The sequence below is a fragment of the Littorina saxatilis genome, linkage group LG2 (assembly GCF_037325665.1).
Source record: "Littorina saxatilis isolate snail1 linkage group LG2, US_GU_Lsax_2.0, whole genome shotgun sequence".
Lineage (NCBI taxonomy): Eukaryota > Metazoa > Mollusca > Gastropoda > Littorinimorpha > Littorinidae > Littorina > Littorina saxatilis.
This window is the reverse complement of record NC_090246.1, coordinates 103858397-103875008: the sequence shown is the minus strand read 5'-3', so window position 1 is coordinate 103875008 and position 16612 is coordinate 103858397. Positions and strand designations below refer to the sequence as shown.

The 16612-nt window shown below is 41.3% G+C and overlaps 2 protein-coding genes across 5 annotated transcripts in view; both read right to left on the bottom strand.

Annotated features, from left to right (window-relative positions):
* Window positions 1–4504, bottom strand: part of LOC138960416 (advillin-like) — a 112601-nt gene extending 108097 nt beyond the window's left edge. For both annotated transcript variants that reach the window (XM_070332325.1, XM_070332326.1), the window contains exon 1: window positions 3688–4504. In XM_070332325.1, coding sequence (XP_070188426.1) covers window positions 3688–3730 — 43 coding nt within the window. In that variant the 5' untranslated portion in view covers window positions 3731–4504. The remainder of the gene's footprint in view (window positions 1–3687) is intronic.
* A 6000-nt stretch (window positions 4505–10504) lies between these two features.
* Window positions 10505–16612, bottom strand: part of LOC138960418 (carboxy-terminal domain RNA polymerase II polypeptide A small phosphatase 1-like) — a 55411-nt gene continuing 49303 nt past the window's right edge. For 2 of the 3 annotated variants that reach the window (XM_070332332.1, XM_070332331.1), the window contains exon 8: window positions 10505–16097. In XM_070332332.1, coding sequence (XP_070188433.1) covers window positions 15948–16097 — 150 coding nt within the window. In that variant the 3' untranslated portion in view covers window positions 10505–15947. The remainder of the gene's footprint in view (window positions 16098–16612) is intronic. The other variant, XR_011453970.1, reaches the window with a different exon arrangement.

Sequence of the window (16612 nt, the reverse complement as noted above, 5' to 3'; positions counted from 1 at the left end):
CAAACACAAAATGAAACTTCTTCGCAAGAAAACAAGCTAGTTATCAGCATGAAACAAAAAGCGGTCCATATTAGGAGCCCTTCCCCTAATTCTGGATGAGTCCATCTCTCGCCAGAGGGGGGCTCGCGTGCTCCAACATTATAATGAGCCAGTACAAAATGCTGCAGAAAAAGTGTAAACAGGTTTTCTGCAGTAAAACAACAGCACCGTTTTACTGCAGCATTCTTAATTTTCAATTTTACTGCAGTAAAACTGGTGTTTTGCTCCAGAAAAACCCGTTGCTTCGGCGAAAGATGACATTATGCAGAAATGCTGCAGAAAAGACAGTTTTTCCTCCAGCATTTCTGTTTTTCTGCAGAATAACTGAATAAAGTCATAATCCGTTAAGGATACGGTGCTGCTTTGACATTTAACGTGCGCCACACACAAGACAGAAGTCGCAGCACAGGCTTCATGTCTCACCCAGTCACATTATTCTGACACCGGACCAACCAGTCCTAGCACTAACCCCATAATGCCAGACGCCAGGCGGAGCAGCCACTAGATTGCCAATTTTAAAGTCTTAGGTATGACCCGGCCGGGGTTCGAACCCGCACGACCTCCCGGCGCTCACTGGGCGGACGCCTTACCACTAGGCCACCGTGCTGCGGTCTGTGACAACGTGACAGTGGGGATTCGAAAAAAAAAACCCTGCCCTTTTCAGAAGAGCCTGAAAACCAAAACTAAACAACGAAATGATAGCTGAACTCGCGGTGTGGTTTTTTTTATTTTTATTTCTTAAGAAAAATGGAGTGGGGTGGCAGAGAGCAGAACTGACCACTGACACCACAGCAAACTCTGTCCAACACTCGCAATTCCATTGTGTCCCTGTTCCATTGTCTCCCCCCTCCACCCACCCGGGTCCGTCCGGCCCGGACCAGGCCCATTGTACCCCGGCCAAAGTGGACGGGGGTCATTGTGTGCACAGTCGGGCCACTGCCTCTGTGCCCCGCTCTTTTTGTGCCCACTGCATGACTGACTGACTGCATGCAGTGTTTGTCACTGTCCGTCTGTCGGGCTGTATGTTTGGTTGTGTTTGGCGGAACAAGGAGAATAAAATGAGGATATAGCGCAGACAAAGGCCTAAAACAAAATTACTGAGTTAAATGACATTACTACTTTCTAAAGCTGATCCGAAAACTGACTGAGCCAATGACCGTAATGTGGGGTGGGGTGGGGTGGGGTGGGACTTTTTCCACTTCCTGCATAATTATTTTTTTTCCCCCCAGTCTACATCGTTTTGTGGGATGTTTTTGTTGGCGGGGGTTGTGAGGGTGAGGTGGGCGGGGGTGGGTGTGGTTAAAGAGGTGGGCGGGGTGGGTGTGGTTAAAGAGGTGGGCGGGGGTGGGTGTGGTTAAAGAGGTGGGCCGGGTACTGACATGCACTAAGTGCAACCGCTAATCTGCGTCCCGGCAGCCCTGATACCCTCAAGGGGGTCGGCCCGCTATTGCGCGGGTCCGCTATTGCGCGGGCCTGCTATTGCGCGGGTCCACAATTGCGCGGGTCTGCTATTGCGTGGGGCCGCTATTGCGCGGTGACTATTTGTCATTCAACCAATCTCTCACAGTGTAACAGAAATACCCAAAGCCAAGAGACGCAGCCTAGAGAATACTGTGCTGACAATCATTCAAACGTGTTCCAAGTCGGTTTCATGGCAAAGACTATGTATATATATTATTAAACAACAAAAGAAAATAAAGAGGTGTCACAGAAAGGGGGAAAGAACCACAAAATTACTTTTGCAATCCCAACATTCAAAGCATCGAGCTCAGAAATACTACCTTATAAATCTCAGGTGGTCATAATATAATACCAACAAATAAACTGACAAACAAAATGTTCACATTGCATTTATTCCAATCTTGAAAATAAATTCAAAACAGTCACTGGCATCCTGAAATCATCTTTCGTCTTCTCAAAGAAAAAAACCCTAACTAAAGTAAGTTGGAATAACAAAAATAATGCATGAGTAAATGCTAGTCACTTTTCGCATTTTCCAAAGACCTGGACAAAAGAAACCAAGAACACCCGTTCTCTACCTCATCATGAAAATAAAATAAAAAACATATTACATTAAAAAGGTAACTTGGAATAACAAAAATAATGTATGAGAAAATGCCAGTCACTTTTCGCATTTTCCAAAGACCTGGACAAAAGAAAACCAAGAACACCTGTTCTCTACCTCATTATCAAAAACAAAACAAAACACATATTACATTAAAAAAATACTTAATTCTTAAACAAAAAAATAAAACCTTAAATTTAGCTTAAACAATAAAGCAACCAACACCAAGAGCTTGCTAATAAAACGAAAAAAACAAAGATGCAAATATTAAAAGGTCTGTTTTATCCTTGATAGTTTTTAAATTGCAGCCTTTAGCATTACGCTCCCCATACTTCAACAAGCAAAGGAAAAGAAAACAACCCACAAACATTGTGCGTCTTGATTTCTAACCACATCTTGGGCACATGCAGCACATTGCTTATAATCACATTGTGCGTCTTGATGTCTAACCACATCTTGGGCACATGCAGCACATTGCTTATAATCACATTGTGCGTCTTGATGTCTAACCACATCTTGGGCACATGCAGCACATTGCTTATAATCACATTGTGCGTCTTGATTTCTAACCACATCTTGGGCACATGCAGCACATTGCTTATAATCACATTTTATATAATCAGGTACACACATCATAAAAGTATATTAAGAACTAAACTCAAGAAGAAAAATGTCAACAAAATCAATGCTTTAACACGTCACTAAAGCGATTCCACCAATAACTGTTTATTACAAAGTAGGCCTACAGTACACTGGAATAATTTTGAAATCAAAAATGTGTCCATTGCAATAAACACTGTCACCACATTTAAACTCGGAAATTTGTCATTACTGGCAACAGACTGGCTTGTTTAAGAACTCGAATGTGCTATTTTATGTATCCCTGATAGCTGATTTAGTTTACAAGGGTTAGTGTTGTGTAGATTTTACACAGTTCGTAAATCAAATCTGAAGTCTGTTTTTTTGCTCCGCGTGCAGACCCGACTGTAGTACAATCCTGGGGAGGTGGGGGGGGGGGGGGGGGGGGGGGTTCTGGGGAGTGCACGGTAGGCCCCGTCACATTGGCAACTATTCCGCTTCTTCTTAGGTCGCGCAATAGCGGACTCGCGCAATAGCGGCCCAGCATCAAGAACTGCTGCTGATGCTCATCAACACAGGCATGTTCATAAGTGCTGTTTGCTCTTATTTTTTCTTCTTGGTACTACTAATACAGGTTTGTTGACTCACGGTTAAAAATGTATTAACATCATCGTGTGTTGAGACATCGTGCTCTCCTTTCACGTGTGAAGGGCTTGATAAGACAGCGACCTTTACAATAATCATTTCCTCGGAAGGAGGTTCTGCTGCACTGACTAGGGTATAGATTGGAAGTATTCCCTTTCCTCTAAGCTGCGAATTGTGGGTGTGGTTGTTCTGCTGGATGTCACAAGTTGTTGTCCGGTCGTCAGTAGTCGTCGTCGTCGTTATGCTCATCGCTGTCGGTTTGTTGTTGTTGTTGTTGTTGTTGTACATGTTGTCACGTTAAGATTAACATCGTAGCTTTATTTATGATATGATAATGACATACGATGCACATTACTTACTGGATGCTGCCTTGAGGTACTTCCCCAACACCTTGTATTCCATTGCACAGACATAAAAAGCGGCCGTTGCAGGCAGAGAGAGGTGGCCCACTGAGCTGCTTCGGGTGTTCTTCTTCCAAAACAGAGTGAATCTGACTGGCTTCACAGACTGTCAAGTTTCTCCGCTGTTTCATCGATTAAGCAGTAAACGACGAAAAGAGAGAGAATTGATTCGGTGCAGCACAGAAGGGGGGAGAATAGAACAAAAGATCCCTGTATTACGTATGCATCGACACAGGTAGTCGTGATCAGCTGTCGCACTATCGACGATGATGACTGTGCTTGAAGCGTTCGTCACAGGGCCGTCCATGCAGTTGTTGCGTTGCTTATAGGGTCGATTTTGATCCCTAAGGCTTTTTCTGTATTCTTTTTTAATTGCAGAATTGTATGTAGTGTAATAAAAAGAATAATATACAATACCTACAAAATACAAGGTTCACAACAACAACAAAATGGAGGTAAACAAATCTGAAATTCTTGCAAGATCTAATTTCAAATTAATGCCATATTTAAGAAGATATTCGCAGATATTAGTCATCATGAACGAAACTGCGTGTGCAATCAGGTAGGTTCTGTACAGGTTACTTCACGATTCCTATTTTGACTCAATGTGCATAAAACGTGCAACCAATGTTGTTTTTGTACGAATGTGACCCTCACAGTGATGGTGTGTGTGTGTGTTGTGTCCTGGTCATTACAGTTGCAGTACTGTACAGTAATTGCCATTAATGTCCCATTTTGGTGATTATGCCAGTCCATTTCTAGGTGTACTGCAACCTGGTCACACTGATTTGTGTTTAACAAGCTGAGCTTGTACTTTTTTTTTTAAATATACGTGTATAAATATACTAATTATTCTTGCCCATCTCGCTCCATGTTTTAACTGAGTAGGATATTGACCTGTATCATAATTATTGTGGAGTCAGTGCCGCATTACTCATCGTGTAATGAATGTAGGAATATTGATTATTGCTGAACATGCTGCGAAAGGAAACATCTGGATGCTTTGAAACACACCAGCTGGGCTGTATTCAAATAGCTGGTTTAAAAACTGATTTTAAACAAGACTGTTGTATCACTCTAGAATATTCCTTGCATTTTTCTTTTTTACCGATTGCCTTGCCCTAGCATAGGTCGACATGCAGATGGGGGTAGGTGTGCCATTGTGTGATGTAAACGTCATTCTTTTTTCATGTGGATAAGGTTGTAGTCATAATGTGCACATTATTGAAGTTCAGACCATTACGGCATTAGTCATGCACCCGCATATGGGTTGCACATCACTTATCCTGTCTGCGTCAATCAGATTGCAATGCTAATCACAAATTCTACAAACATCCCCTCGTCTTGTTCTTTCTTTTGTGTGTGTGTATGTGTGTGTGTGTGTGTGTGTGTGTGTGTGTGTGTGTGTGTGTGTGTGTGTGTGTGTGTGTGTGTGTGGTTGCTTGTGTCTGTTTTACCCTTTGCTGAAAAGGATCACACAAACACACCAATCTTGACATGAGCTTTCTCGCGCATACCGCTAGCATTCCAGCACGAGGGACCAGCAGCAACAAACGAGTGATCAATGCATTCATCATTTATTACATACGATATTCAAATCATCAGAGAAAATATTCAATATGGTATACAACCCCAACACCTTGCTCCAAAGTGTCTGATGGCGAAAGTACATCCTATATCTCTCTGCTAAGGATCCTAAGGGGCGACTTCTCTCTACTGGGGCACTGTGCTTCACCTTAGGTGGTGGTGGTACATGTTAATGCGCACGCAAACACACACAAACCTTTGATGAGACTACACAGAACACACAGAAAAACGCGAACACAAACACGCACACAAGTGAAATGTGACAAGCAGTGTGTAGTAAGAAGCTACAGAAAAAAGAAGCAGAATAAAATATAAAAACACCGCTTGTCATAAAATCTCTTTTCTTCTTTAAAGAAGTGTCTGTGAGGATAAAGAGCAAAGAAAAGTCAAACATTTGACTGACAACGCAGTTGATGTTACTGGCTCCCATAGCACTTCCTATTTGATGTCTTCAACCAAACATTTGACTGACAAGGCAGTTGATGTTACTGGCTTCCATAGCACTTCCTATTTGATGTCTTCAACCAAACATTTGACTGACAAGGCAGTTGATGTTACTGGCTTCCATAGCAGTTCCTATTTGATGTCTTCAACCAAACTACCAACAATGACCAAAGTAACAAGTAACTCGGATCATTCGCTGCTAGCAAGCTTGAAGAATAGGCCGTCAATGAGACTAATAAATTCTCACTCGGTATTCACTGTTTTATCAATTTTTTTCTCGAAGATCTTCTTTGCGCCCAGCAACCAAAACCTGATATCCAGCATTTCAAGTCTGATGGTAACTGCTAAAAAATTCTGAGAAAGATATTTATGATTCCGAAATACCACATTTTTGATAATTCTAAGACCTGACCCTACATCAGCCAACTTTATGAGAGTAAAACAGGCTATGAGAAACCCAGGAAATATGTTCAAGATCAAGATCTCACTCTCGCAACTTGAAAGGAAGAACACCCATATATGATAAAAGTAGCGCATAAATATGTTACAGCAGCTATAGTTGTGTACCCTTGAGCCTTCATCTTCTGTCGTTTTTTTCTGCCAAAATAATTATTGGAAACAAAATGCAACTAATGAAGCAGATACAGATCTGCTTTTCAACTCACATACTATCCCCTTCTTTTCCTTTCCCCATTTCACAACATAAACTCACATACTGTCCCCTTCTTTTCCTTTCCCCATTTCACAACATAAACTCACATACTGTCCCCTTCTTTTCCTTTCCCCATTTCACAACATAAACTCACATACTATCCCCTTCTTTTCCTTTCCCCATTTCACAACATAAACTCACATACTATCCCCTTCTTTTCCTTTCCCCATTTCACAACATAAACTCACATACTATCCCCTTCTTTTCCTTTCCCCATTTCCAAACACAACTAGAAAAGCAAACAATAAGCTGTGAAAATGTAAAGCGAAAGTGTAAAGAAAATACACTGCATTCAAAATGTGCAAATATGCCTCTAATATTTGAAGTACAGAAAAGCTGTCAGGAATTTATTTTAATTTATCATAAGACAACTAGCACTAAAAAAATTTTTTTTTTTAAACACTAAGAGGGGTGGGGGTGTTTCTCTACATATTTCTAAGCCTCACGTACACTAGAAACTTACACAGAGAGCGTGCAATCTGCAAAACAGCAGTAATTTGCAGCAATAGCTGGACGAAAAAGGATATAGGTAAGCCAAGTGTTAGAATGCTTCACTCATCAGGACATCTTGAAGAATACTGTACACAGTTTTTGGTAGTCAAGTGTGAAAAAAATCATGCCTTGTTATCTATTGTATGTACACTGAGTTGATGAAAGAAGGGAAGGTTCCAGTTCTGATATATATATACACTAATTCCTAGTATCATACACAGCTCTGTACAGTCTGAATATCAGTGATTATATGCATGTACTTTCTTTCTTTATTTGGTGTTTAACGTCGTTTTCAACAACAAAGGTTATATCGCGACGGGGAAAGGGGGGGAGATGGGATAGAGCCACTTGTTAATTGTTTCTTGTTCACAAAAGCACTAATCAAAAAATTGCTCCAGGGGCTTGCAACGTAGTACAATATATTACCTTACTGGGAGAATGCAAGTTTCCAGTACAAAGGACTTAACATTTCTTACATACTGCTTGACTAAAATCTTCACAAACATTGACTATATTCTATACAAGAAACACTTAACAAGGGTAAAAGGAGAAACAGAATCCGTTAGTCGCCTCTTACGACATGCTGGGGAGCATCGGGTAAATTCTTCCCCCTAACCCGCGGGGGGCGATTATATGCATGTAGATTAATAAGATAAAACTAAACATGGTATAAGATTGTATGGTACACAGTAAATACACAGTACGTTTATGCTTTGTGAGTGAAAGAAAGTTTGAAAGAGAATCGACACGGAGCAAGATGTCAAGATGAAATATTCTCTCTCAGCACAACCGAGACAGGACATTGACAATGAAGGCATAACCTCTAACACTCCGCTCACGTTGAATAGTAAAAACAATAACACTGTATCAAATGGCAAAACACTCCGCTCACGTTGAATAGTAAAACCAATAACACTGTATCAAATGGCAAAGCATGCTTGACTCCCAAACTGTCTGCAAACTTTACTTCGGAATCTTGCATGCAGTGCAAGGGCTCTGCTTAGGTGACCCTATGTGTAGACCATACTTCAGGTCAAAGTCTAAAATTAGAGAAAACTCTGTGAAACAACTTCTCAACTTGTTCTGAATTATAAGCATGCCACTAAATATACGCACAATTACCATTCATCAACAATGTTTGAGCAAACTAGCAACATAGCTACCTGTTAAAAGCCACAATGCATAGGATTTAGATACCTAGCTTGTGAAGATCTTCCAAGCACCTTCTGTTGTCTCTATACCTAGCTTGTGAAGATCTTCCAAGCACCTTCTGTTGTCTCTATACCTAGCTTGTGAAGATCTTCCAAGCACCTTCTGTTGTCTCTATACCTAGCTTGTGAAGATCTTCCAAGCACCTTCTGTTGTCTCTATACCTAGCTTGTGAAGATCTTCCAAGCACCTTCTGTTGTCTCTATTTTCTGTCTTTCTTTATTTGGTGTTTAACGTCGTTTTCAACCACGAGGGTTATATCGCGACGGGGAAAGGGGGGAAATGGGATAGAGCCACTTGTCAATTGTTTCTTGTTCACAAAAGCACTAATCAAAAATTTGCTCCAGGGGCTTGCAACGTAGTACAATGTATTACCTTACTGGGAGAATGCAAGTTTCCAGTACAAAGGACTTAACATTTCTTATTTTATTTTATTTTATTTATTTACGAGAATTTATATCGCACACATATCTCACCACACGAGGCGACTCAAGGCGCATGTTACCTATTAATGCCGTATGAGATGGAATTTTTTACACAATATATCACGCATTCACATCGGCCAGCAAACCTCAAGCCTATTAGGGCGAGCATTCACCTTTCACGGCCTTTATTCCAAGTCTCACGGGTATTTGATGGACATTTTTATCTATGCCTATACAATTTTGCCAGGTAAGACCCTTTTGTCAATCGTGGGATCTTTAACGTGCACACCCCAATGTAGTGTACACGAAGGGACCTCGGTTTTTCGTCTCATCCGAAAGACTAGCACTTGAACCCACCACCTAGGTTAGGAAAGGGGGGAGAAAATTGCTAACGCCCTGACCCAGGGTCGAACTCGCAACCTCTCGCTTCCGAGCGCAAGTGCGTTACCACTCGGCCACCCAGTCTTACATACTGCTTGACTAAAATCTTTACAAAAATTGACTATATTCTATACAAGAAACACTTAACAAGGGTAAAAAAAGAAACAGAATCCGTTAGTCGCCTCTTACGACATGCTGGGGAGCATCGGGTAAATTCTTCCCCCTAACCCGCGGGGGGTTGTCTCTATTTTACCGGTTAGCTTATTTCGGTCTTTTTCACCTAAATCAAAAGAAGAAGCAGCAGAGAGGCATCACACTGAAATATGGGCAATGCCCTTAAAGTAAGACAACCCGCTGAAAAGTGTGCCATCAGTCATCCCAGAATCTTTAATTTTAAATTCATGAGTAATTTTGTGCTTTTTTTTTCAAATACACATGTGTGTTTACCAAAATGGCAACGTCCCAATGAGAAAATAAAAAAACCCACTGCATCCCCTTCAATGCTGTCATTTTCTTTGAATCACTTTAACTTCAGCAGAAAACTCTTACGTTTTAAACAGATGCATCTCTTTCAGCTTCGGGGAAATAAATCCTGATGCCTGCAGGTTCTCAGCTTTACACAATTAAATTCCTCAGCGAATGCGCAAAACAAAACACGAGGGAAAAATGGCCTTGAAACAATGACACGTTTCATCCATATCATTGCCATCGGCACTCTTCACAACTCATTCAGGAGTCTCATATCAACTTTCATTTTTACCAGTGATTCTTTCAAACAGTAAGAAAAATGTCAAAAATATATAAATATATGTCAATAACAATCCTTCCAGTAATATTTCAAAATTTCAAGGTTGTAACTTTAAGCACAAGTGCAGCATTATTATACAAGTGTTCATAGAGTGCCAAGAAACACACACATCACTCTGCAGCAAAGAAAATCACCAAGATGACCATGACATTAAAAATGTGACAAATCGTATATATAATAATGATCAATGATAAGTTCTGGCCCTGACAAGTTACCTAAATCTGCATAAACGTACAACTGCTCCTGCATAAAAGTTGAAGTGTTTGATGTTGGAGCAGTTAAATGTATTTGTCATCTTCACAAAAAGTAGTATTTTAAACTGTTTATTGTTATTACATACTATAATTCATTTCCCTCCTCAAAAGGGCAATCAAAAGAGAACCTTCACCTCAAGTATGAGATTACCCTTACTGCCTTCTGAAGCAAACAATGCATCTGCATTGTGTTCTACCGTACTCATTTTCACATACAAAAAAACCAGTCTTACTCCAGGTCTCAAGAGAAGTTCCCATAACGTCCTGCAATCCCCTGCGCAACCACTCCAAATGCATATAATAAAACTGTATCAAAAAAGATGTACAAATTATCCTACAGAGGGTAAGTGGCAGAGATTAAAAATGGTGACATATACCCTTACAAACAAATAGTGACTGGGGGGGCATGACGACCGGGGTTAACAAGTTAAAAAAAGCCAGGGGGGGGGGGGGGGGGGGTGGTGGTGGGGGGTGGTGGAGGGTGTCAGGGAGTAAACGTCTTGCGAGGGGGAAGGAGGACTGAACATACCCAATGAAACCAGTCACATGCTAAGTGTTATCCAGTCACATGCTAAGTGTTATCCAGTCACATGCTAAGTGTTATCACATGACATTTACAGGTTTTGGAAGACGTTATTGTACTGTGCAAATAGCTTGTGTCCACTCCCCAGCAGAAAATGCATCATGGGTATTTGGATGCCATAGCAAGTAAATATATAAAATCTGAACTGCATGTACTAAGCTAAGCTGTTCTCTGCCAAGCTGCAAATAAGCACAAAGTACTAGTTCACTTGCCATTTATCTACTAACATACATCATCCTAGCACCCCCCCCCCCCCCCCCCCCCCCCCCAGTTCATTATCACTATCAGACTATTTTACAACAAACACACCTTTGCCAAAGTATATGTCACTTCTCCTGTTTCCTTAGTTTCAACAAATTAGATCGCCTTTCGGGGGGGGGGGGGGGGGGGGGGGATCACAGGAGCAAAGCTTAAGCAACCAAACCTGATCTTGAGAACGCTGGGCCGCATGTAAAAAACAACCCTTCTAGCTATCCTTAATTTATGGGACAAGTTCAGATGAAGCTGTTTGAGCTGTGAATCTCGTCCTGTCAGTGAACAAGTGTGCATGTATTGACTTGCCAGTGCCAAATTCACGTTCAAAATGAAGCCTTTCTGATGGCAAGGTAAAGTGTTAAAATGCCCTTCACAAAAAACATCTGTGATGTATGACACTGTTACATGATGACTCCATGCAATGAATTCAAATAATTTTGCATATCCAAAAGTTCTTACAAAAAAAAAAAAGAAGAAAAAAAGAATCTGAATTCAAAATGTTGCATCAGGCGTTTCAAGTCCCATTCCCAGTTTCCTTGCCCAAAACAGAGAAAGCTTCCACACACTAACAATGGTCTTCAAGTCTGTTTCAGCATGTCTTGTACTAGAAGCAATTACCTCAGCATGTCTTGTACTAGAAGCAATTACCTCAGCATGTCTTGTACTAGAAGCAATTACCTCAGCATGTCTTGTACTAGAAGCAATTACCTCAGCATGTCTTGTACTAGAAGCAATTACCTCAGCATGTCTTGTACTAGAAGCAATTACCTCAGCATGTCTTGTACTAGAAGCAATTACCTCAGCATGTCTTGTACTAGAAGCAATTACCTCAGCATGTCTTGTACTAGAAGCAATTACCTCAGCATGAAGCGATTGTCTAGATACACCTTGTGAAATGTGCTGAAACAAAACTAGTTGGTTGCAGAGGGAAATCAAAGTATTTTCAGTCCTTGTGACTTTGCTTTTCTTTACAATGAACTGTCTAATTAATCCCACAGGAATGTGGCAGAAAAGAAATAACTCAAGAAAATGTTTTAAACATAATGAAGCTGCACACATTATAGGAGTGAATTTTGCATGATATAACAAAAAAAGTTATGCACTGTGAATATTGTTACCATCAAACAAAACTGAGAGAAAAAACCTGTAAGCAACGGGAAGAATATTCTTTCACATGAAAATCTAGTATACAAATGATCAAAGACAGAAAAAAGAAAACTGAGCTTACTAGTCACATGTAAAAATCTTAATGATACAAAATAAGAAAGACCGACCTGTAGAGACATGTACAATAGAACATCACTGCCAACAGTAGAGACATGTACAATAGAACATCACTGCCAACAGGAGCATAACACTTTTGAGAAGAAACAAAAAGCAATAACAATAAGATAAATCACAGTCACATTGTAAGCTTGTATTATAAACATTAACTGTGCTTGGATAACAGAAAGAAAGTAAGTATATTTGAGAAAAACAACAACACGCCAATGTGCAAGCGAAAAAGAAATATCTCATCATCTTCATGGCGTGCGCAAAGTCCTGAACTAACAAACAGCAAAGCTGTGATGAACTATGTTACAGAAACTTTTCTCAAAACAGAAAAACATGCCATTCAATGAACTAAAACGTTATTAAATCTTTCTCATAACGCCTCTTTTCTTTTTTCTCCTGATACATAGCTGAATAACACATGATTAGAAGAAAACAAACACACAAGAAATACTAATGCTTCCCCTTTTCGCAGTGGTCCCATGCACACCACTTCCCCACGAACCACTGCGATAGCAGTGTTTGACCTTTGGATTTTTTTAGCTCAATGACGTCAATTTTTGTACGAAAATAGAGAGGCTGGCTCTCAAGTTTAACCAATCGTCTGCAAATTACCAAGCTAGTTTCACTTCTGTCTGCTGTAGAACGATGACGCGAGGTTTGATTTCGTACTCGCTGGCTTTGTGCAAATTTGCATAACAACAATGGCGTCTACCAGTACGACACGTGCTGAAACACTGCCACGTGCTGAAACACTATCGCAGTGGTTCGTGGGGAAGTGGTGTGCATGGGACCACTGCGATAGCAGTGGTTCGTAGTGAGTGAGTAAACCACGCGAATTTGAAGTGATGGCCCTGCGTTCAGCGTAATTTTGATGCCAGAAAAAGGGTTATTTATACCCCCCACCTAAATCAGCTATTTTCTAAGTAAAACACTTGAAACTTTGCACTGAAGGGCATCAACATATCAACAGTAAACCCTGAAAGTTTCAAATATCTGTGTTGAGTACTTCTTTAGTAATGATTTTTTTACCAACTAATACAAATGGCCAGTATACAGTGGAAAGCATAGGAAAAATCGCACAGTAGGGAGTGAGTTAAAGAACTTGTGTTTCATATAAGAGTAAATCTCCTCTCCCAAGATGGTTTTCTTTCTTCTCTTTTCCTGTATACACATGTTGTGCTCCACTGCCAGTTGACCAAGCAGCACAAACAACAACAACCTTAACACAATAACAGGACAGACAACAACCTTAACACAATAACAGGACAGACAACAACCTTAACACAATAACAGGACAGACAGAAATGAAAAGCAGATGTCTTCCTTTGCCTGCATGATTTTTAAGAAAAAAAGTCAACTACAAACATATTTTGCAATCATTTACAGCCAAAACATTTTTCTTGTGATGAAAATTAACAATCATGATTTGATAGTTATAGCAAACTAAACAGTGACTGTTAAAATAAAAACCAAAAAATGCACCAATTAAAAAAGAAAAAGAAAAAATCAAACATTGGTAAAAGCACTCAACCAAATACACCGTGCACAGCACTTCCACACAGAGCTAGTGGGAACATAAATAATTCCTGCCACAACAAGGTGTACAATCTTCACGGCAAAAAGAACAGCAAGAAATGACCAGTCTTTCTCGTCCCTACCTAAATCAAATTATTCCATGATCAAACGCATGCACTGTAAGTATAAAATACACATCATTCTCTCTCGTCAGTAAAGCGGGAAAACTAATTTTAAGTAAAGGAGAATCACAATATAAAGTTAGTCAATTCATGTCATACACTGCATCCATTGCATTCACACCATGAAGAACAAGACATATACCCTCATTGTTATAAAAAACTGAATACTTTCATGCTGTTTCTAAATAAAAGGCACACAGTATATTCCAGTCTATGTATGATTTCTCTTCACACCCGTGTGTGGGAGCATCACTACTGTATCTAAAGATCAATCCACAAGATGCACTAGGGCCAGCCTCTCAGGCGCGAGTCTCCAAGTTTGCTCGCTGAACGGAGGCAAGGCTAACAGTCATGGTAGCTGCCTTGTGGTTCACAATAGATGTAAGTATCATGGCCAACAAACAACATGCACAGCCGAAACCGTGTCCCTCGCTTGCTCACACATCTGGCCTCCGTTCTCGTCGATTGTCTGTGGACATCAGAACAACACTGTTCCCAATGATGAAGAATGCCGTCGGCGTTGCTTCTCGTCACTGTGATCCATACCTTGCTCAGGCTTGCTACTCAAAGTTCCTCCCACTGTTAACCAGCCTCATTTTCCACAACTCTGTGGTGGCAGGAGAGTTTTAGCATGTCAGAGAGAGAGAAAAAAAATATCACATGAGAGAAAGACAAAAACTCAGAATTTTTGCCAGAAAATGCTGCTGGGGTCTTTTTCAAACAGGGCACAACTGGACACCTCAGCAGCTACTGGCCACTCTGTGAGCAAGATGGTTTCAGTAATATACACTTCCTCTTCGACCAGCTCTCTCATGAAAATGTTGCCAAGAGTTAATGCCTTTTCTCGCAGAGGCGAAACATAACAGTGCTTAATTTCATCCAGCACATTTCTTGGCCTTTGCTCTTACTGAATAGGCACTTGTGACTGAATCTAAGCAGACGGGGTGCGAGAAAAAAGGATGGGAAGTTACTAACCGGTGTTTGTTCAACTGCTTTTCATCATTTATCAGTAGTTCAGACAGGAATTATCAAAAACTCAAGCAAATTTGAAGTGACCAATAATTCTGTGAAGAACCTCTTGGGTTCAATGCTGATCTGCCATACTTAAAATATATGTGACCCTCCACCACGGAATGAGTCGCATGTCACCTTTGCATGATTTTCATATTTTTACATTTTTCTATCCAGTGGTGAAAACCGTTTTAGAAAGAGCAAAAACTGTTTGAGTTATAAGCCTGTGACTAAGGTGACCCTCACACTGTTACCAGACACTCCCCGGACTTATATTAAGCCTAGCGCAGAACCGCGCGAGGTGACATGCGACTCATTTCGTGGTGGAGGGTCACATATGTGCTTTTGTCAATGCATAAGTTAGTAGTTAAAGGAAGAAGAACGCCACAAAACGATGATGAGAATGAGGACTTGCGCTAGAACACCCTGAGGGTGGCACTCAGCCAGTTGCGACACCATGTGTAGAAAATGCTAACTACAAGATCAAGGTCACAACCAAAGCGCCGATCAAGAGTGCGAGTGAAGGCCATCAGGGGTCACACAGCCAGTGGTTCCAAGCTTGAGGCACAGAGAGAACACAAACATGATAAATCAGTGAACATGACTGTGGTGGTGAAATCCATGACGTCAGTCTCAAGAATGAAGAGAGACAGCCTTTAATTTCAAAGCGACCAAAAGAAGGAAAGCCTGCGAACGAAGTTCTCATGATTTACAGAAGAAAATTAAACAAGAGACAAGAAATGAGTCAATGATTCCAACAAGACTGATCAAGCGAATCTCAATATGAACTCATAAAACAACACGAAACGAAAAAATAAACTAAAAGAGACAAAACAAGCACAATGTCTTCTGCCTTCTTGACTAACAAGAGATGGGAGAAAAGCAGGAGAGAGCAGGGGAGGCGAGTGACAAAGCCCTCTCCCCTACTCTGGCCACTTTCCCTTGCATAATGGTGAACACTGGCGTCAGTGACCGGTGCAGTGGCCGCACAGTGTGGAAGGTCAGTCAGCGTGTGTAAGGGGCCGAACTGGACAGTAGGGTGGAGCGCAGCAGGGGCCCTTTGGCAGGGGTGCGGGAGGGATGCGCTAAGAAGGTGGAGTCGTGCCTGGGGACTCTGAGGCTGTGGTTTTCAGTAAGGAGTAGACGTTGTCCACCTGAGCCAAGTTCTCGAAAAAGGGCATAAGGTCCATCAGCTCTGTGTCTGACATGTCGTCAAACCACGAAGACACTGGCACCTGCAACAACAGCACAATATGTTAGGACCAAAGAATGCAGTGAAAAAAAGAACAAATATGACACAAATGTTGAGCCTTAAGAGATTATTTGGCAGGTTAATAAGGCCAAGAACAAAATTCAATCTTTGTGATTCCCCACCCTGATTCCCCACCCTGACTCCCCACCCTGATTCCCCACCCTGATTCCCCACCCTGATTCCCCACCCTGATTCCCCACCCTGACTCCCCACCCTGACTCCCCACCCTGACTCCCCACCCTGACTCCCCACCCTGACTCCCCACCCTGACTCCCCACCCTGACTCCCCGCCCTAGAACTTTTTTGACCCTTCAAAAACATTTTGTTATTGTCAGAAATCACAAAAATCAATTTTGTCAAATTTCCTACTCTTCTCTGACATCCAGGGGACACCGCTCTCACACTATCCCAAAGCTCCCCCCAACCCCCTCAGAAAGAAGTACCCTGCAGCCAGAGTACTACTAAAATGTAACAATTCCAACAAGCATACACTTACAA